This window comes from Xenopus tropicalis, chromosome 3 (assembly GCF_000004195.4).
Source record: "Xenopus tropicalis strain Nigerian chromosome 3, UCB_Xtro_10.0, whole genome shotgun sequence".
NCBI lineage: Eukaryota > Metazoa > Chordata > Amphibia > Anura > Pipidae > Xenopus > Xenopus tropicalis.
The window spans coordinates 86021455-86044314 of NC_030679.2; the positions used below are offsets into that span (position 1 = coordinate 86021455).

Consider the following 22860-nt stretch of genomic DNA (forward strand, 5'->3'; position numbering starts at 1 on the left):
TCCTTTAAAAATCACACCAGGACAAGGAGTACATTACTGCATTTATGCTGTCCTTGTCCCCACAGGCTCTATCCTAACAATGTGATCCAATCGTTTGGGACAAGGCCGGACAAAAGGATCCATCTGAAATAACCCACCGCAAGGTTAGCATATTGGGAAAAATCCGTTCATTTGGAGACCTCACCAAATGACTTTCATTGTAAGGCCACCTTAAGAAGCTCAACTTAAAGGCACATGAATAGGAGACACATGGACTGGGCATGTTTCAAAGGGAAACACTAAATCAAATATATGGGGTTATGTCTGTATGTTTAGCATAATTTAAATGAATACAGTAGTAGTGTGATTTAGTGATAAGGCTGTAGCAACAGGGGTAGAATTGTCTACAGATTAAAGATACTATTTAAGGAGTTTGTTACAGAAACTCAAGTAAATTAAGAAAAAGTCATGTTAGAACAGGAAAGTCTACAAGTTTAATTAATATTGGGGGATTTTAATTAATCAGACATTAACTAGGGTAGTGGCACTGCAAACAAACTTAAAGAAAGCAAGTTTTTAAATTTGCTGCATGACAAATTCTAGTCATAGCATCAGAAATGGTGCTATATTAGATATTATAAATTTAAAATAAGTGCATTATAGATGCAAAAAATTATAAAAATGACCATAATACCGACTGAATATTTTACAAAAACTTGAATTGAGTCAAAAAAGACAACTTTAGGAAAGAAAATATTAACACTTTAAGGGAATATATTGATGCAAATATGGGAACAAAATGTTATTGAATAAAACAGAAATGGTTATTTAAAATAGCATTAGTTATTAATTTACCTATGTGGTTTAATGCAATTAAAGTAGCAAAACTTGACATTTTAACTGTTCAAGCTAAAGTGAACAGACCAAGCCATTTAAGGCCCAAACATAAATTTACAAGTGGTATAAGGCGGCAATCAAGAGTGAAACAAACCTGTAAAAAATGAACTGATTGTTTTACTTGCAAAGACCAAACTATTAAAAACAGAAAAAAGAAAGAGGAAGTCGAGTTCTGGCCATTATGTTAGACATCTGCCCACTCCAGCCCTTTTGCCTAACTAACTATATTGAAAACATTTTTTATTTTAAGCAGTCTATCTATTTTACCCAGTTTCATTTTTACACTGAACTGCTCTTTAAACCAGGTTGTTATTTTTCATTTTCACAGACTTTCAATCATCTGGTATGGCACAAATAAAATGCAAGAAAAGATCCAGTTCCGGTATTCAAAAAGGGTTTGCAGTCTCAACTTGGATTCGGTAGATCTGTACTTTTGAAAACTGTAGTGCAGACATTATCTAAAGATTTGTTAAGAAATCAAATTTATGACAACACTATAAATAGTAATCGGCAAAGCTTAGAAAGTACTGATCGTGTTAACCAAATTGCTAGCTTTTTATTATGTAGTAAGTTCGACAGTGCTGCAGGTTTGGTCTGGTTTTGCTTTAAAAATACAACAAATTAATATTACTCCCTACTACTTTAGACCTCATGTGATAACCTGAAGGCCTCAAAAAACTGTTTGGCTAATCTGACAGATGTACAAGAAAAAAAAAATCAAATAAAGTCAACAGAGGTGCAGATGCTATATTTCCTTAAAGATTCAGAAGGTCCAAGTGAAAGAAATTCACTGTAAACTGTTCCTGTTTGCAGGACCTTGGCTACAAATGCCAAAAGCAACAAAGTTTGTTTCAACATTTCTAAAATAAAAATATATAACAGTGCAGAAAGACAAATGGGAGTTAGGAGAAACTGTATATACCAATCACAAGAGAGTATTTTCCCTGGCAGGTGTCTGCAAACATAATGTGAACTGCTGTGAGTAACACAGATTCTAAGTTATACATATATAAAATTCAATTTAAATTCACAGCTGGACAATACAAGTTTAGAAGAAACACGATCTAAAGGCCACTATTCATTGGATTAACCCTGGCTGATATATGGCCCATGTGCAACACAAGGGGTCCAAGAGGTAGCATAAAAAGGCCAATTATCTACTTATTGCTTTAAGAGTACAATGGCCTGCAATATCCAGATATTATCATGCACAGAAAAATATTGATATAAAGGGAGAAATGAAGGAGAGAGAAAAAAGGAAATCCATATATGAAGATACAAACAGCTTACAGATGAATTAAATCATAAAACTAAGAAAAGAAACTTGGCTGTTAAAGTTCACAAAATATCATATATGTTGGTCTACATATTGCTTTTTAACCACACATTTATATGTGCTACATTTTGCCAGACAGCTCTGTTGACTTGAGAGTAATCCCAACAACATACATTTTGCCAGAACTCCTAAGGTTATGCTGACTTTGTTTATTGTTAAACAAAAGAAATGTAATGCCTATTTATAAGAAGGTTGCCCAAACACAAAATAGGCTGTTTTAGGCACTGAAAAACCTGGCCCTTAGGCAGACAAAGCATTTGCCAGTTATACCCTGCAATGCTATAGTTAGGTAAACCCTGTAACAATGAGCCTAGCCAAGACTGTGCTTACCTCGATGACCACAAACAAATACAGCAACCTAATGGTTGCAGTCAATCCAAAAACTACAGTTTGCAGGGAAATATAATCAGTCTGAAGCCATTGCAGTACAGGTATAAGGTTTGTGGGCACTAATGAGCATACATCTTCCATTAGAGATTTTCTATAGTTTAAGGAAGCATATGGTTATTTCCTGCTATTTTCTGGGGAAGAAAAAGTCTTATATATGCAACAGTGCTTCCTTGCAGTGCTGAGGACCTGAGTCTGACCAGGGAATATCGCCTGGAGCTTGTGGGGCTGATTTAAGGTGGCAAAACCCAGTGCGATCCACTTGTTTGGGAAGGCCATCTCCCTCCCAGGCCTCCTACGGCAGGTATATGGGTCGTCGGACAGAGGACTGCATCAATGAGCCAATGCGGCCCCCAATCTGGTGGGAAAATCAAACCTGCCCAATCGAGGACTGCCCAATATTAAGCCAGATATTGGTCGGGTAGGCCCATCGGGGTTGCCCATAAACAGGCAGATAAGCTGCTGATTTGGTCTAAAGGACCAAAACCATTAGCTGAAATCTGCCCGTGTATGGCCACCTTTACAACGGAAGATGCTAATCTGCACAAGTGCAGATGTCAGTAGCAACCAATCAACAATTAGTGTATTTCAAGTTAGAAAATTAGAGTAAAGACCAGAATGGTCACTGTTGACAGCTTCACTAGTGCAATAAACCCTTGCTCTGCTTGAGCCTGTATGGGTTTCTTCCAGGTACTCTTTCTACATATAACAAAAAAAGGTTAATTGTCTCCTAGCTACTACAATAAAAGTGCTACAAGCTACAAGCTAGGGATGTGCGGGCCGGCCTGATACCCCCCGGGACTCGCCGGTCAGGCCGGCCTCAGCATATCACTTGAGGGTCGCAAGTAGGTTCGGATTGGGCTCTTCCGCTGGCTCTCCCAGTCCACGAACTAACACTTTCATTGCAGGGGGGGAACAGGTCTATAAATACAGGGCAGAAGTCGGGTTCGGAGCGGGTGGGTTAGGGCCAGGTGTGAGTGGAGTTTTTCTCAAACCGCACATCACTACTACAAGCATACAAATGAGATGAATTTGATCAATGCACCCCCTTCATGAGTCATTTAGTATTGATGCAAGTGCGTGTAATCACAAAAAGAGAGGTTTTTTTGTTATGATTATAAACTTGTGGCTTGTCAATTTTATGACTATAACTTTGTAACTAAAAACTCAGTTTCTGTAAATATATGCACTTGCATACATATTAAATGACTTGTGAGATAGGGGACCAGGGAATGTGTATTAATCAATCCCCTCTTTTTGAAGTGCCAGGGTAACATGGCACAAAACGCATAAGCTTTTTGACACATATGATGCCTCACAAACTCATAATCTCCTAAAAGCGGGGAAGGGCATAATGTGATTTATTGTTAACAGATATATTTTTCAAGAATATTCAAACAAATAAACTTCTAAGATTTACATTTCCAATTCAAGGTAAAAAAAAAAGCAAAGCCAGCAAGGAAAGAGATACAAAAAGGTGAAGCCCTCTAGTGACTTTATCAGATAGCACAAAGCCTATTAAATATCTAGTCCAATTACCTCAACCATATACAATGCTAATCAAATTACAGATTATGATGGAGAAGGCCTATCTATCAGAATGGCACAGATACAGACCAGAGAAATGGTCTCCAGTAACTTTAGCTTTAGGTAGGAGCTTATATAGATACTGGCAGCTGTAATTCTTTTAACTGTAACATAACTTTTGATCTTAACATTCCATTTGTTATACAAAAGGAATATAATGACAGAATGCAGACATACAAGCTCAGTAAAGCTGGTCACACATTCGTCGGCCTTTCAAGGTATCAGATTGTCCTATAAATGGATATTAGGTGATTCAAAGGGGTAGTCAAATGTTACTATTCCATTATTCAGACAGAATGATCAGATTTGGGGAAAGTGAAGAGGTGCCTCATCAGTCAATGTACCATGCATCAATGGAAACAATAATGGACTCTATGGAAGATGGCCTTCCCATAAGTTGGAGCTTTCAGGATATCGTATCATGTACCTGTATTGGGCTTCTCATTACCAAAAATCAGAACAGAGCTTTATAAACACACTAAATGCTAGAATGTGATGTCTGGTTTTCAGACTGTTTAATATGGTCTATTTATAGGATTTTTTCCCCACACAGCTTTACAAATAGGTCCTCAAGGTGTAACTGTATATAAATTTTAATTACTGCTCTCTTGTTTCCATTCAAGAAGAAAAGTTTGCTTCTATTTAAATGAGCACAACTGAAAGACTTTCTGCAAGTTATAACAATAATTTTATGCCCTTTCAAATATCATGCCTATTGGCACCCAGAGTGATCTTTATACGCCAATTCTTTCAGAAACAAATTAATTGTAACGTTTATGTAATTTCAAAAAGGTGACTGAATTGTAAAAATTGTTTGGTGGGAGAGGTTTTAGATTAAAAGATATTGCACAGTATTTATCTCTTGTAAGAAATAGATTAGACATATATTCTTCTTCTATAGTGAAAACTTTGCTCTAAAGAGTGATAAGTTTTGCCCCTACATACAGAAATTAATGTTTAAGAAACATTAGTTTCATACAGTTTTGTGTGGATACTATAATCTTCGCATTTGCAAGGAATCAATGCAAATGATAGCTCATGAACAGAGCTTTGCTGCCCTCAACCTATGATAAGCTCCATACAGCTAATTTTAATTAATACTGGGTATGCATATAAATGGGTTTTTCTTTCTTGGTTTTATTTTATGGTAAATAAAAGTTAAGTTTTAACTTAATTACTGCCAAGTAAATTGTCCAAGTTTTAACATGAATATAGTTGCAAACACGATTGATGTAGGGGATGCTGAATAAGTGGTGCAGTTGTTTTTTTCTACTTTCTATTCGCTCTGGGATATACTTGTCTATGTTAGTCACTTTTAGAGGCGACCACCACGCTATCTACGTTTCTATAGGCACCTGAAGTGAAATATTCATAGGGTGGTAGGTGCAGGTTCCACCTTTTTTCTTTTGTTTCTATTTTTTACTGAACATTGAAGGGTTATTTGCTACTTCTGCCACATGATACACTTAGGTTTTGTTTAAGCAAGCTGTCAGAATTTAAAGTGCTTTATTTACACTGTTTATATTACCCCTTAGTTCTGTTGTGGCCACAATGAACTAAGTAAACAATATTTTATGATATTCCAGTAATAGCAATATAAAATGAAATCAGGGCTCATAATAAATGCATTAGTAATATCAATAATTTATTGTAGGCACTGAAAGTTTTTGCTGTTTGCAGACACTCCGGTTTTTTTTTCTAGAAAACCTGATGGTTATTTGTCGATAGCAATTCGCTAGTGAAAAGTGAAGTTATATTTTGACTAGTAATCTAGTCCGTATATAATCTTACGCCACAAATTATTAGAGCATTGTTATTGATTAAGATTTACCATGCCAGAGGCTGTTTTGCTGTGCACTACATAAAAAGAACGCTAATTTGAGAAAGGAGAATTACTATGCAAAGTAGTTGAAATGTAACACTCTATTAATTTACTAGCATTGCTAAAACTGGAATTTAATGTACTCATAAAGCAGTTTTTCAGTGTCTAGAAAGTAAAATGCTGGTTGAAGCAAATGCCCATTTCAGTCTTCTAGTGAGACACTTAATTTAATCATAAGTATATATACATATAGCTATTTTAGAATCCTGTTCAAGAAATAGAAGAAAATGCTAAGGGTTAACCGATATGCAAGAGAATGAAATATAGTTAATCAAATTGCAAATTCCTTTGCAATTTCTGAGTTTTAGTTCATGCAATATGAATTATACTACAGTATTAACAATCCCTAAGAATGGCAATATTTTGTCTTGATTCTCCTATGCTTTGTGTGTACACTTCCCTGTAATTTTATTCTTTTGTTTTCTCACTTTGTTCAGCAATTGTGCAGTATTTCTAATATGACTGGTCTGAACTTTGTCTGGGATAAAAAGATCTATGATATGGTAATACAATATTACAGCCTTAGGGCACCATAAAGTGGTAGCAACATATCACTCCACTTTAGACTTCTTGCTCAATATTTACATAAAAATCAGAAATTTTGGTGATGGCATTGTATCAGTGTCTGGTAGCAACATACCAAAACTATTAAACAAATGTACCATCTACCCAAGAGGCAAAAAAATATTGTAAAAAAAAAAATCATTCATATTTCTCATTTAAAAATAAGAATATTTTCACTGAAAGTGCTAGACCTACACCTGAAACCTTTATTTAAAAAAGAGCAATGTCTATACTCCCCACCTGAAACCAAACTGCCTTTCCAACTAAACTGTACTGGTCACCTAAAAAAAAACAAAACACATCCAACTGAGGCATAGGAGGGCACATGGACCCTCTCTTTCTGGCTTATTTTGCCTTTGAGTTAAACTGGGCCTAATCCTTACTGCTGTTCTAAGGAACAACAGTAGCAAATACAGATATAAGTACATCAATATTCATCCGAAAATAAAATTGCCAATGTCAGCCATTGATTGCGAAAACTAAAAATCTTAACAGTGGTAACAGTGGACTGTAATAGAAAGTCATAAACAGAGTATCCTGACTTTTAATTACCAGCAAACAGCCACAGTATATTAGATTAGTACTCAATTAATTTAATTACATAAATGTAATAACCTAATCTAATATACCTTACCCAAATGACCCATAGTAATATAGTTTAGTTTGCTCATTTTATATGCAGCTAAATGCAATACTTAGGGATCATGGTAGAAAATATATAATTCTACATAGTGCTGGGCGGTATGACCAAAAATTTATATCACGGTATTTTTCAAAATTATATCGGTATCACGGTATTTGACGGTATTTTTTTTTCCCCATGCATGATTAGGTGACCACCCCAAACACCCCCCCGCCACCCCAAATACCCCCCCCCCGCCACCCCAAACACCCCCCCATCCCCATCCCCTTCACATAAATATAAATTACTGGCCAGGCAGCCGCAGGCACCCCCGACAGCTCACATTGGTATCCGACTCTGAGTGATGCGTCCTAGCGACGGCGCTTTTGTAGAGTGTGCGCGCTGACGTTACGTGCGCGCTGACGTCACGTGCGCAACCCGGAAATACTAAGAAAAATTGCCAGGAGGCGCGCACACCGGTATGCTGGTATGTTAAAAATTTATATCATTTTTTAAAAAAAAAAAAAAACGGTGTTCGGTTTATACCGGTATACCGCCCAGCACTAATTCTACATGCTATTAAAAAGAGATGTCAAATGTAAACCGTCACTTTAAAACCATTCTTATCACAGGTACCATATCTGCATATTTATTAAAAGAAAAATAAAGGGCAGCAGTATTGGTCTACATACCCAATGTTTTTTTCCTATGCTTTCATTTCTTTATTGATGCATACTGCATGGCCTGGTTGAAATTATTTTCAAAAGAAACCATTAAAGGTATGCTAATGACTATAAAATGTGACAGATGCTGAGGAAATAGGCCTGTTGGCTCAGGCACAGCACCATTAACTATCTATCATAAAGTGCTCTGAACTTGCTCATTTATTACAACTGTGTAGCCTACAGGGAAGAAACAGCAAGGGGGTGTTCATTCTCGAAGGCAAAATCATACAACGCTTACTTATCCTAATGTTCAGATCCCTACTGTTTATCTGCATAAAAATTACAAAAATGAAAAGTTAGAAATATTGTTTTAAACCGTGATTTAAATATATAGGGCTGAATGACAGTGTGTGCAGAAATATCTTTTTTTTTTTTTACCTTTCTGCTGTATATAAGTAAGCTGTTAAGGTAAAAAACATCAAGAGTAAGTAAACAGATTCTATATTTTATAAATGTATCTAGTTTAAGATGTTGCGTTAAGAAACAAAAGTTGACTCCAACTACTTTTAGGCCCTTATCTACATTTTTATAGAGGTGTCTAGATAACTAAGATCAGTGGTCACATGACCAAAACAATTTAATGGGTTACACCTGGTTAATTATTAATTAATATAATTGCTAAACAAGCAGTTCTTATTAATTAAAAACTATCATTTCAAAACAAGTTTGATAATACAACACTGCCAATAATTTGTTTCTGAATTTTGCACTAGTGCATTTTGTATTAAAATTTCACACCCTTCACACATCCATAAATGGGGGGGGGGGGGGTAGTGCCAAACTTACATCCCAAAAGGGACGGGGCTTACTATAAAAGGGTGGGTTTTTGGAAAAGACTTAAGGCCTGCACCCGAGCGTATCTCTTTCATTCGGGTGCAGGCACATGAAGGAGGCATAGGGCGGTATTTTCGGCAAGCGCTTTTCTGCTTGCCGAAAATATCAGCCCTACACCTCGTCTGACATTAGCCTAACGGGTTATTCAGGGGTTTGGCCCAAGAAATCCAGCTTCTTAACTTTAAATGTTCATGTAATCTGTTGAAAGGCTCCTCCTGCCTTGTTACAGTTAATATTTTCTATCAGAGTAAAACACTTACCATGTTTATTGGGATCAAAGTAACCTACCCTACACAGAATGGAAAGCCATTTTGGGCTCAAAAGTGAAATCCTGTTAGCAGGTTCAGATCTGCTATAAAAAAAATTCTATACTACTGAATGTAAAAATGTAGCAAATGTAAAACAGGTGTGTCACATAGCAATGTTGCATTACCTCTACTCACTCCAGTTTCAAAATTTCATGATTATGTGTAGACAGGTTCACTCTAGCTGATGTATAACAACAGATCCAAACTAGGTAATGATACCATCAGTATTCTTCTGAGTTGTTTTGAGGGCATTAAGTATACAGACAGGCAGTACAGGTATGAGACCTAGGGGATCTGGGGCTTTCTGGATAAGGGGGTCTTTCTCGAATTTGGATCTCCATACCTTAAGTCTACTAAAAAAAATTTAAACATTAAAGTGATACTGACACTAAAAAAATACTGTTCAAAATATATTAATGTACATAAAAAGTTACATGTAGGTCATGTTAGTAATTTTTCGCTGAAGTTACTTGAAGTTCCTAAACCTGACTGTTTAGCCAACCTGACTGTCCCTTCTCAGCTTATCAGCATCTCAGCTAACGGACTCCTGCTGCACAAACATGGCAGCCCCCTCATAGAGGAACATGGGGGATCATGGGATACTTTTGTGGCAAAATTGTACATCGCATGCAAAGACAATGATGTCACATAAAAAAGTTTTTATTTCAGTATCTCTTTAAAGGAATAGTAACACCAAAAAATTAAAGTGTATAAAAGTAACTAAAATATAATGTGCTGCTGCCCTGCACTGGTAAAAGTTGTGTGTTTACTTAAGAAAGTCTACTATAATTTATATAAATAAGCTGCTATGTAGCCATGGAGGCAGCCATTCAAAGGAGAAAAGGCACAGGCACAGGCACATAGCAGATAACAGATAAAACACTATTGTATTCTACAGAACTTATCTGTTATCTGCTATGTAACCTGTGCCTTTTCTCCTTTTTTCCGGCTTGAATGGCTGCCCCCGTGGCTACACAGCAGCTTATTATATACATTATAGTAGTGTTACTGTAGCAAACCCACCAGTTTTACCAGTGCAGGGCAACAATGCATTATATTTTTATTACTTTAAAGCTCTTTCATTTTTTGGTGTTACTGTTCCTTTAAATAAACCAATAGGATTGTTTTGCCTCCAGTAAGAATTATATCTTAGTTAGAATCAAGTACAGGTATGGGACCTGTTATGCAGAATGCTCGGGACCTGGGATTTTCTGGATAAGGGATCTTTCCATAATTTGGATCTCCATACCTTTTTTAACGAAGTCCGAATTTCGGACATTTAAAAGTACGATAGAAAAAAATTTGAATTAAATCCGATTATTTCTGATGTGCGTTAAAAGCGTGAATATTTCACATTGTAGTCATACGAAAATATTGTGCTACAATCCGAAAGTCCCGAAATTTTCATATCCGAACGATCGTAAACGGCACAAAAAACTTTTTGACTTTGATCCTTCGGTGCATGATTTTGGAAGCCTCTTATAGGCACTCTGCAGCTCCAACCTGGACCAAGGAAAGTCACAATACTGGAGCTTGCATGAATTCCGAAACTTTCGTAGTTGTTGCGACAAATACGATTTTCTCGCACAAATTGTGGCAAAGTACGTAAAAGTCACAGAAATTAACAAAAAAAAAAAAAAATCGCAAAACAAAAGGGACATTTAAATGTTAAATAAACCCAATAGGATTGTTTTGTCTCCTAGAAGGAATAATTATATCTTAGTTGGGATCAAGTACATGGTACTGTTTTATTATTACAGAGAAAAACAAAAAAAGGTTTCACAGATAATGTATCCCATACCTGTACAACCTTTTTCTGCAGGAGCTCAATGAATAGGGTTTGTGTTTAACATATTTTTCGCCTATCGTTTTCATTGAAAAGCACAGTGGATATAAAAAGTGTATACACCCCTGGTAAAATGTCAAGTTCCCGTAGTGTACAAAAATGAGAAAGATCATTTCAGAACTTTTTCCACCTTTAATGTGACCTATAAACTGTACAACTCAATTGAAAAACAACTGAAATCTTTTAGGTGGAGGGAAGAAAACCAAAAAACCTAAAATAATGTGGTTGCATAAGTGTGCACACCCTTAAACTAATACTTTGTTAAAGCACCTTTTGATTTTATTACAGCACTTTTTGGGTATGAGTCTATCAGCATGGCACATTTTGACTTTGTAAGATTTGCCCACTCTTCTTTGCAGAAACAATCCAAATCTGTCAGATTGCGAGGGCATCTCCTGTGCACAGCCCTCTTCAGATCACCCCACAGATTTTCAATCGGATTCAGGTCTGGGCTCTGTCTGGGCCATTCCAAAACTTTAATCTTCTTCCGGTGAAGCCATTCCTTTGTTGATTTGGATGTATGCTTCGGGTCGTTGTCATGCTGAAAGATGAAGTTCCTCCTCATGTTCAGCTTTCTAGCAGAAGCCTGAAGGTTTTGTGCCAATATTGACTGGTATTTGGAACTGTTCATAATTCCCTCTATCTTAACTAAGGCCCCAGTTCCAGCTGAAGAAAAACAGCCCCAAAGCATGATGCTGCCACCACCATGCTTCACTGTGGGTATGGTGTTCTTTTGGTGATGTGCAGTATTGTTTTTGCGCCAAACATATTTTTTGGAATTATGGCCAAAAAGTTCAACCTTAGTTTCATCAGACCATAAAACCTTTTCCCACATGCTTTTGGGAGACTTTGCAAAATGTAGCTTGGCTTGGATGTTTTTCTTCGTAAGAAAAGGCTTTCATCTTGCCACTCTACCCCATAGCCCAGACATATGAAGAATACGGGAGATTGTTGTCACATGTACCACACAGCCAGTATTTGCCAGATATTCCTGCAGCTCCTTTAATGTTGCTGTAGGCCTCTTGTTAGCCTCCCTGACAAGTTTTCTTCTCGTCTTTTCATCAATTTTGGAGGGACGTCCAGTTCTTGGTGATGTCACTGTTGTGCCATATTTTCTCCACTTGACAATGACTGTCTTTACTGTGTTCCATGGTATATCTAATGCCTTGGAAATTCTTTTGTACCCTTCTGACATATCTTTTAACAATGAGATCCCTCTGATGCTTTGGAAGCTCTCTGTGGACCATGGCTTTTGCTGTGGGATGCGACTAAAAAAATGTCAGGAAAGACCAACTAGAGCAGCTAAACTTTATTTGGGGTTAATCAGAGGCACTTTAAATGATGGCAGGTGTATGCTGACTCCTATTTAACATGATTTTGAATGTGATTGCTTAATTCTGAACACAGTTACATCCCCAGTTAGAAGAGGGTGTGCACACTTATGCAACCACATTATTTTAGTTTTTTTGGTGTTCTTCCCACCACCTAAAAGATTTCAGTTTGTTTTTCAATTAAGTGGTACAGTTTGTAGGTCACATTAAAGGTGGGAAACGTTCTGAAATTATTTATCTTTGTCTCATTGTACAGCACAGGAACCTGACATTTTACCAGGGGTGTGTAGACTTTTTATATCCACTGTATATGTGTGTTGTCTTGCACTAAACAGGGCAAAGACTGAAAGTACAAATAACTGTACAGGTATGGGATCCCTTATCCAGAAATCCATTTATCGCAAATCATTTTTTTAAACATTACTCTCTTGGTTAGAACCAACCTACACTTAACCAAACTATTCGAAATGACAAAGCTCAGACTTAATTCTCAACTGCAGATTATGGGACCTCTAATCCAGAAAAATCTTTAAAGTAATTTTTAAAGTGCATATATAGGTTAGAACTAAATTATACAACTTTGTAACATATATATCTGTTAAAAAAATGTTATACCTGTTTTGAAATACAAGTGATCCTTTTTTCTATCACTTCATTGCACCCCCCCCTTTGAAGTTCGGCGGCCGTCCTACTCCCTGCTGCTCTGAGGGACAGCAATTACATAACAAAAATGTAGATAGGTGAGGGATAAACACCCCTGACCTCTATCCAACAGTTAAGTATTGGAGGGGCTGCCCAAAAATCACATGTGAGCAGGACGGGCAACAGCTACTAAACTTCAAGGCGGATTGCGATTAAGGGAGAGATACATTTTTAGCAGATATTTATTACAAAATTGTATAATTTAATGCTAAGAAACTATATATGCATTTAAAAAAATGACTTTGCATCCCCTTTAAGGGAAGGACATATCCCATGGAGGCCATCTTAAGGAAATAATTTTATTTAACGTAAATTATTTGCTTTTTCTGTAATAATAAAACATGTACCTTGTAGATGAGGGTACCCACATTAGAATAAATCCAAAATAGTGGCCAAGCAATGCTACTGGTTTAATTTAAATATTTTTTGGAGACTTAAATGTATGTTGATCCAAATTATGAACAGCCTCTTATCCATAAACCCCAGGTGCCAAGATCACAAGATCACATACCTATACAGGAAGAAAACAACTGTACATCCTGAATTTCTAGACATTTTTTAAATTATATGTAGTATTACTGTTCTTTTTCTCTGCTGGGAGACATACAAACTAGTATTAGATTAATCCAGATGGCTATATGTGTTATATCAGAAAAGGCATGCCTTCATAGATTACTACTCCCTGCCGTTTTCTTTCACATTATGCTTTATTCCCGTTTTTTTACATTTGAAGACTAAACTGAGACATTCATGTGAGAACGTTGGAGAATCCCAAATGAAGTGTTGCGATTCATGAAGAGGAAGTGCTTTTTCCTACTCAGACAAAATGCTTGTCAGGAAGAACATTGTTTAAAACAATGCATGCAATGTCACATGTCATTTGTGAAGAGAAAGCCTGACAACTTTGTCATATGTCTTTTGTTGTTAACTGTCAAGCGTGGATTCCTACAGCTAATGACAAGTAAGAAAAGAGAGAAACTGTGCATTATTTATAACACAAAAAAAGGAAGATGCCCCCCCCCGCCTTTTCTAACATACAACACTAAATAAACTAGGTAATTATACAGAACTTAACTGAATTTAATATATAAAAATCCCCAGTAAAGCAGACTGCATATTATCCATGACATCTTAAAAAAAATTCTTAAATGAATAATGTTGCAATACTGGCCCACAATCTACAGCTTAGTGCTGGGCGGTATGACCAAAAATTTATATCACGGTATTTTTTTTATTATATCGGTATCACGGTATTTGACGGTATTTTTTTTTCCCCATGCATGATTACGTGACCACCCCAAACACCCCCCCCCCAACCCCAAACACCCCCCCCCCAACCCCAAACACCCCCCCATCCAACCCCAAACACCCCCCCATCCCCTTCACATAAATAAACCTTACGGGCCAGGCAGCCGCAGGCACCCCCGACAGCTCACAGAGCCTCCTGGCAATTTTTCTTACTATTTCCGGGTTGCGCGCGTGACGTCAGCGTGCGCGTGACGTCAGCGCGCACGTAACGTCAGCGCGCACAACCCGGAAATAGTAAGAAAAATTGCCAGGAGGCGCCCACACCGGTATGCCGGTAAGTTAAAATTTTTTATCATCTTTTTTAAAAAAACCGGTGTTCGGTATATACCGGTATACCGCCCAGCACTACTACAGCTCCACATATATAAGACTGTGAGGATTCTGGGAACTAACGACAACTACATGGATCCAGGTTAGTCATTGACAGAAAAACAGAACATCTCAATAACACAGCTTTCAATATAATATGAAATTTACTGGTCAAGAAGTCAGGCAAACATGACTATCATTTGCTAGCACTGCCCATCCTGAAGCAAATCATAAAAACAGATTTTACAGAATGAGCTATAGGTACTTCATAAGACCATAAAGCAAGTGTCTAAATATGCATATATTTATTTATTGGTCAGACAAAGTGTATTGTGGAGACACTGGTGTTGCAGGGCCTATAATAGGGCAATGAATATGCTGATAATAAAGGCCAAATAAACTATACAGTGCCGAAACTAACTATCCTAGGGCACACCATTTGCAGCAACAAAACCTGGGTACTAGTACCAAAAAAATGCACTGGAACAATGACAGCACTCCTAGGATTTAAAGAATTGTGAGGACAATGTGAATGCAAAAATAGAAAGGTTTATTACTCAACGTTACGGTCTCATGCAGAAACCTTTATCTGGAGTAAAAAATAAACCACTCCAGATGAAGGTTTCTGTGTGAGACCGAACCGTCGGGTAACAAAACTTTCTATTTTTGCATTTACATTTTTATCAAGCTATATTCAGAACAGCAATACACATATTTTAAAGGAGTATTCAGGAAGTGACCTGACAATTGCAGACAGAGAGCCAATACCAGTTATTGGCTAAAGTGAATATAATAATTCAAGACAAAGTTAGATAAACAAAAACAGATCATAATCTTTATTTAAAGGGAAAAGAAAGTCAAAGTCACTTGGGGGTGCCAAAATGTTAGGCACCCCCAAGTGACTTTGACTACCTTTTACCCCGGGCTGGTGCCCCTGTGAGGAGGGAACAGCACCAGCCCGGGGTAGCTGCCGGCGCTTCCTTCCTCTTGTTTCGCTGCGCGCGCATGCGCGGTAGAGTGAAAAGCCGAACTTAAACATTAAAGTCGGCTTTTCACTCTACTGCGCATGCGCCCACCGCTGGCATTCAGGAAGAGGAAGCCAGAACACGGAAGCGCTGCGCTCCAGGTGCCCCGGGCTGGTGCTGTTTTCTCCCAACAGGGGCACCAGCCCCGGGTACGAGGTAAGCGGTTAAAGTCACTTGGGGGTGCCTAACATTTTGGCACCCCCAAGTGACTTTACCTTTCGTTTCCCTTTAAGCCTGAGGGATGTAGTTATCCAAGTTTATTAATCTACCACACCTCTCTTCTCTTTAGCTTAAGATCCCTGTCACCCCCTCTCTTTAAAGGCGATATATATTCTAGCACAATGAATTTCAATTGATATATATATATATATATCAAGACAGGTGCATCAGCTGCAGAGGTACAACAGTTAACTATCACTTTACCAACATAATGTACAGGTATGGGACCTGTTATCCAGAATGCTTGGGACCTGGGGCTTTCAAGATAAGGGATCTTTCTGTAATTTGGATCTTCATGCCTTAAGTCTACTAAAAAATTATTTTAACATTAATTAAACCCAATAGGGTTGTTTTGCCTCTAATGAGGATGAATTATATCTTAGTTTGGATCAAGTACAAGATAATGTTTTATTATTAGAAAGAAAAAGGAAAACATTTTTAAAAATTAGAATAATTTGCTTATGATGGAGTCTGTGGAATTTCCCTAATATGGAGCTTTCTGGATAACAGATCCCATACCTGTACAAACAAACAAGAGAAGCAGTTGAAGAACACTCCTCAAAAATATTTTTACTATGTAGGTATGAGAATAGGACACACAATCCTTTGCAGGCACACAAAAAAAGTACTATCTATTTATCTCCCTGTACTAAGAAAACCATTCTACCAAAGCTAGTTTTATGGCAAAACCTCAGATAATGAAAGTTATGTGCTCAAAAAAAGCTATAACTCCTTTTTGTTCATGGGAAAAGAAAAAGAATATCTTTGATGCATATACTGTAAGTAAGGGTTATTTTCCATTTAACACACAGATAACTCATTTGTACATAAATTCCCATTATTTGCAAAGAAAAGCAAATGACTAAAATCAAGCTGTAATCTAATAAGTAAAAAAGCAAAAGAAAATTGCTGTATTGCCTCCAAAGTAGCTAGTACAGTCATCTTGACTTTTTCAGATAATACATTTTTCCCCACTACAAAAGAATGGGTACCAAAAGCCAAGGACATATATATTTGATATGGCATGGAAATAAATACAGTCCTGCTCAGTTTTTGAACCATCACCTCACTACAAAAATTGTTAAAAGCGTCTGATAATTTTCAAAGATAATTTGTTGATTGTATAATAAATGTCTATATAACACTGTTGATAAATTTAAGGCCCTGCTCCTTACTATGCACCTGGCATGTAAACATGCATAAGCCACTTCTATCCTTAAAGGACATGTAAAGCCTACATTTGCCTACAATGTATATCAGTTGGGCACATCTCCCCACCAAAATGGCATAATTTGTACTGTATATATCCCCTCTGCTTGCCAGCACCATCACATTTTCCTAAAGCAAATAGAAGCTTTCACCTGGTGGCCATTTTCCCTCTGATACATAATAAGATACATCTGAATCTGCAAACAGCATACACACACAGACCCTTATTCAGCATACATTTCATCAAGAATACAGGCTCACACAGGCAGAACTGTCTTTGATTAAAGTTCTGCTTTGTTTGAGCACTGTAATGGTAAAGCTGAGCTCAGGAGAAAAAAAAAATTGAAGCAAACAGCTAGAGCTGAGTTTCTATGGGAACCAGCAATGCCATCTCTTTACTGGCTGCTAGACTGGGGGGCGTGTTTAGTAATCTGAGTTTAGAACAACTGAGCATGCCCACAAGCCAGGAATCAAAGCAAATTCCTGAGGGAGGGGGCTGAGTGGGTTACAGGAGAGAAGGAAATCTAAGTGATTAAGGGGATGTTGCAGCTTTACTATTAACCTCTGGACAACCAGAGTGGCAGGTATTGAAAGAATTCAAAGAGGCTGTTCACTGATTACATTTTTGTGTGTGGGGTTTACAAGTCCTTTAACGGGGCTGCACTAGGCAAATCCATAATGAAGAAGGACCATGAATAATAAACATAATAGATAATAAAAACTTAATAATAAACTTACTAGTCACCAGCTGCAAGGGCAAATAAGGTATTCAGCTGTATTTAAAAGGGGCATAGATTCATGGAAGGGGAGGTTCATTCTTCCATTTCTTACAAAGCGCTGGTAAGGCCGAGCAGTTTTGGTCTCCGGTGCTCAAAAGGGATATTACTGAATTAGAGAGAGAGACCAAAGAAGTGCAGAAAAGCTTGTAAAGGGTATGGAAGGTCTCAGTGGTAAAAAAAAAAAAAAAATGGCCATATTGGGGATGTTTAGTCAGGAAGAGAGGTGCTTAAAGGGGACCTGTCACCCTAAGAAAAAACTCCAAATTCTTTTCTATCCTATTAGTTGAGCAAAAGAAACTTCATTTACACTATACAGATAGTATAAATCTTGTTTCCTTCAGTCTTGGAACTATTAAATCACAGCAAGCAACAGCTGCCATTTTGTGGACACAGTTAATAAGGCAAGCTTTGCATCACACAAAAATCTTGTTGGAGGACCAGATGCCCATACCCATACACTGGCTACATAATTAGGTGATGGGTAGGGTGGGGGAAAAGTGTGAAGTGCAGTGACATCTAGGAAGTGCTGAATGGAAAGATAAAGATATTTTCTGCCCCGCCTCTATGCCTAAGGCGGGACAGGCAATATATGATTGACAGCTGGGATTTTTAAATGCCTTTATAATGGGTATGGATGTGTTATTTAAAAAAAGGAATTTGGGTTTCATGATTAACTTGAAAAGGACTTTTATTATTCAGCTTTTAATGTCTGGGTGAAAGATCCACTTTAAGGGGAGACACATATACTTATGTAAAAATATATATAAATTCTCTACAGCTTTATCTACCGGTAGGTCCTTCCCACAGACAGGAGGTAATCCATTCAGATTAGAAGAAAGGAGGTTCCATTTTAATATTCTGAAAGGGTTTTTGCACTGAGAGGCCTAAGGTTGTGAAATTCTCTCCCTGAATCAGTTGTACTGGCAGATATATTAGATTGTTTCAAGAAGGGGTTAGATGGCTTTCAAATGAGAGATATTAAAAATAGCTCTTGGCACAAAATTGGTCCAAGGTGTGGTCTAATTATTATCTTTGAGTCAGGAACAAATTTTTCCCCCCTGTCCAAGGGAGACTAAAAAAGTTGTGCCAACTTATCTGCACAGCGAAAAAATTAGAGCGATTCGTCGCAGAGACAGATACAGTGCGACCAACTTTATTAAAAGTCGCTACTTGCCACATATATTTTCACCCTTAGGCAAACTGGAGAGACTTCAGAAGGGTTTTTTGCTTTACTCTTGATGAACTAGCAGTTAGGCTGGTTTATATAAACATAAAAGGTTAAACTCAATAGATGTTTCTTTTATCAACCTAAATTATTGATGATGGCAGCCTTTACAAAACAAAGAAATCTAATCCCTGCAGCCAAAAAACTATTGATATGGCAGGTATATTTAATTACTTCAAAGACATATTATCTGAACCCCTAACCCAATGAGTCCAAAAATGTAACCAGAATTGCAGAGAATGGAAGACTGCCAACAAAACATCATACAGATGCCAACCCAAGAAATTCCATGCAGACCAGAGTAAGTACCTCCTCCAGAATATCCTGAAAACCAAGACCTGCATTTTCTTACAGAGGCTTCTCTGTATGCATGGCTGATTAATCGATATGGAAGAGGTATTTTTTCAGAAGTATTTAGTCAACTTAAAGAACAACCAATTTAAAATTGTTCTCTTCACAAAGACCAAAACATGGAAATAAGTAACTCTCCAATAATCCACTTAAGGCATTACAAGTTCCACACCAAAACAACAATCATTGCCATAAATATGGTCACAACAACTAAAGGTATCACTTAAACTAAAAATACCGGTTGAACAGGAAAAAAAACCCCATTTAATGAGACAACAAGCCTTTTGAGATCTACTGCAGAAACCCAATTTTCCTGCCACATAATTCTCCAGGTCTCCACATTTTAGAAGAGAAACTTTTTTACATTTTAGAAGAGAAACTTTGAAAACAATGATCTTGTCACAGAAAATGTGATGCTATAAGGGCTCAAGCTTTAACCAGTTCATTCAGAACTCCTGTCTTCTGAAGGAATCTAAAACCCGAGAGCCAAAAAAAAGAGGCATCTTATCTGGGAACAATTACACAAATTTCTTTGGTTACAATAAAAGGGTTAAAACAATATATCTCTATGAAGAATAATTCCTTAGACCAAAAACAGAATTACCTCCCCTGTTCTGGTCTTCAAAAGAGAATCTATTAAGATTAAGACCTTGACCTTGACCTTTTTTCTTAAGTAAAAAGCAAGCAAAAACACACAAAATACCACAAAAAATTATGTTTTTCATAATTAAAAAAAAATGTTTTTTATAATAAAACGAATTGTAAAATGCCAACATATTCAGCAGCAGAATAGAAAGGTATACATGCAAACATACTAATTACTTAAATAAAAACTGAAATACATAGTACATAGGCTCACGATCATTAACTCTTATTTACTGTATATTTAAAACCTGGTTGTTCACCTTCAATATCCAAATCTTATTGAACCACTGACAAAGCTCTCAGTGTGTTAGAAAACCAAGCCCCTCTTGACCCAAAAACTAAGCTCTTCTTTACTGCAACAGTCCCTGTTGCTTGTACTTAACTTAAATTGTACCCGCATGTTACCACACAGTCATCTTTTGAGGCTGGGTACAGCAAAGGCCTTCAGTCCTGGGCTACACATTAAGTTAGTGGCTGGGTCAAGGGAGCTGCTCTAACTAACAGGTAATAGTGATTTAAATTTTTTTGTCCTTTAAAGAAGTAAGGTTGCTGCTTAATAACAGGGTGGTGAATTTCTCCATACAATGCAATAGCTAGTACATTCTGCCTACGTTACTGACTTGATGTGCGATAGCACTTAATTCACAACAATAATAGAACGAGTAGAAAACTCCTTTATAATGTTAAGCATGAATCTTTTTATAACTTTAAACAGCTTGCTGCTGTTTATATAATCACACACTGCCTTCTGGCAATGCGGTTTCCAACATATGATAACAAAAGCATTTAAAATTACTCATTCTTCTAAAGATAATTAATAAGTGAAATGATCCTTGTAATAGCCACTCTGAATTATATTAAGTAATTCTACTCTTCAAGGCCCACCATTTAAAAAAGGGACCATATGAAACCAGCAGCTGTCATTTTACAAACACAAAGACACTGCAGGTGTATTGTTGTATTAAAAATTCTTCCTTAAAGCAGAATTAAATCCTAGCGCCCTCTCCAAGCTCCCTCCTCTCAGCATCTATTCAGAAGTCTCCTTTTGTTAAGACCTGCCATAAATTTGCAGACCTGTGCAATGGAGTTCAAAGGTGCCAACTTCGCCTGTCTTTTTATGCTCTTCTGTTAGAGTGCCGACACAGATCTTGGAGGAGCATGCGTAGTTGAATCTACATCCTCATCAGCTTCAACTGCGCATGCTCCTGCAAGATCTGTACTGACAATTGAGAGAAGAAGATCACAAGACATACAGAAGATGGTGTTAAATGTAGCTGCCCAGATTTATAGCAGGTTACCACACAAGGAGACTTAGCTTCTTGGGGGGGGGCGGCAGTGAAGAAGGTGGTGGGGAGTACAAAAATACCATTTCTGTATAAACATATCAGACAAAAATTCGAAAAGTATTTCAGTGAAATTGAATAAATGAAAAATTATTTACAATTTAAAATATAGACTAAATACAATTTGTCTCATTACACAATTTGGCTACATTATAGTAAAAGTTAATTTTAAGGTAAACTACCCCTTTAACCACATACATATTTAAATATGTTTTTTTTTTTTTAAAATTATGTTTCTGTTCAAATAATTATGTGGTAAAAATATTTACACAGGATCAAAATATGATTAAGGCACAGAGAAAGATTTCTCAAACTTATTCTTAATTAGGTCATAAAAGCAGATTTCAGAGTTAGCACAAAGACTGTTGAATTCCATTATATGTTCCTATAAACCCTCCCATAAAAACTACTACTCACAAATGTCTTTGATTTAAGGCGTTCTTCCTCTGCCGCAGCCTTTTCACGCAGTACAGCCCTTGTAAGTTGCTCACTGGAAGCATTTCTTTCTCGCTCTATTGCTTTCCCAATTTCTTCCTGCACTATCAGTTTTTCTTGTTCCAGTCTGCAAAGTTAAGTAAATACAGAATTAGAGCATTTGAATAAGTGCTAAACTCAGCATCCATCCATTAAAGGGTAATTTTGTTTATAATAATATTAAATAGAAAACATGTTTTTTTTTCAAAATGGATCAGTTGATAGCAATCCAACAAAGTCCTGCATTGAAATCCATTTTTCAAAAGCTCAAACAGATTTTTTCATATTTAATTTTGAAATCTGACATGGTGCTAAGCCACATCCTTACTTTCCCAGGTGCCCCCAGCCAAGTGACTAGAGCACCGATAAACTTCAGTCACACTTTACTGCCGAGCTGCAAGTTGGAGTGATATCACCCAACGCCAATATTACAACTAAAAAAAATATACTTATTGGTTCAAAAAAAAAAAAAGGGGGGGGGGTTAGGTTTTCTCCTAACAGGAGCACCAACACAGGGTATAAGCGATACAATCACTGTGGGGTGCCTAACATTTTGGCACCCTCAATGATTTTACCTTTCCTTCTCCTTTAATTGCAAATAGCCCATGATTAAGTGATGTCAAGTGCAGTTCTGCTTCCATATTCCGCTGACTATTTTTTTCCCTGTACACTGCTTTCTATAGTTCATACTTTAGCCACTTTAATCTGAAACAGTCGTTCGCATTAGAAAGTTCGGGCAAGCCTGACCTGACATAAGGTGGAGGGTAACAATACCAATAAGTCTTTGATGACATACATTTCTGTTTCCCTAAAAGGATAGCCAACATATCGTTGTCCTATTGAATTAAATTAAAATGTGAACATCTAAGTTTAACTCAAGCAGAAAATAACATAAAACCAAAATATTTGGAAAAGAACAACATTCTTGACAAATAAGGGTCAAGAATCAGCTAGAAAAAAAAGGATATACAAA

At 37.0% G+C, this 22860-nt stretch overlaps 1 protein-coding gene across 4 annotated transcripts in view; it reads right to left on the reverse strand.

The window, feature by feature from the left end:
• Positions 1 to 22860, reverse strand: part of chchd3 (coiled-coil-helix-coiled-coil-helix domain containing 3) — a 60018-nt gene that overhangs the window by 25715 nt on the left and 11443 nt on the right. For all 4 annotated transcript variants that reach the window (XM_012958818.3, XM_031897813.1, XM_012958817.3 and 1 more), the window contains one exon: positions 21831 to 21975. In XM_012958818.3, the coding sequence (XP_012814272.1) occupies positions 21831 to 21975 (145 nt within the window). The remainder of the gene's footprint in view (positions 1 to 21830; positions 21976 to 22860) is intronic.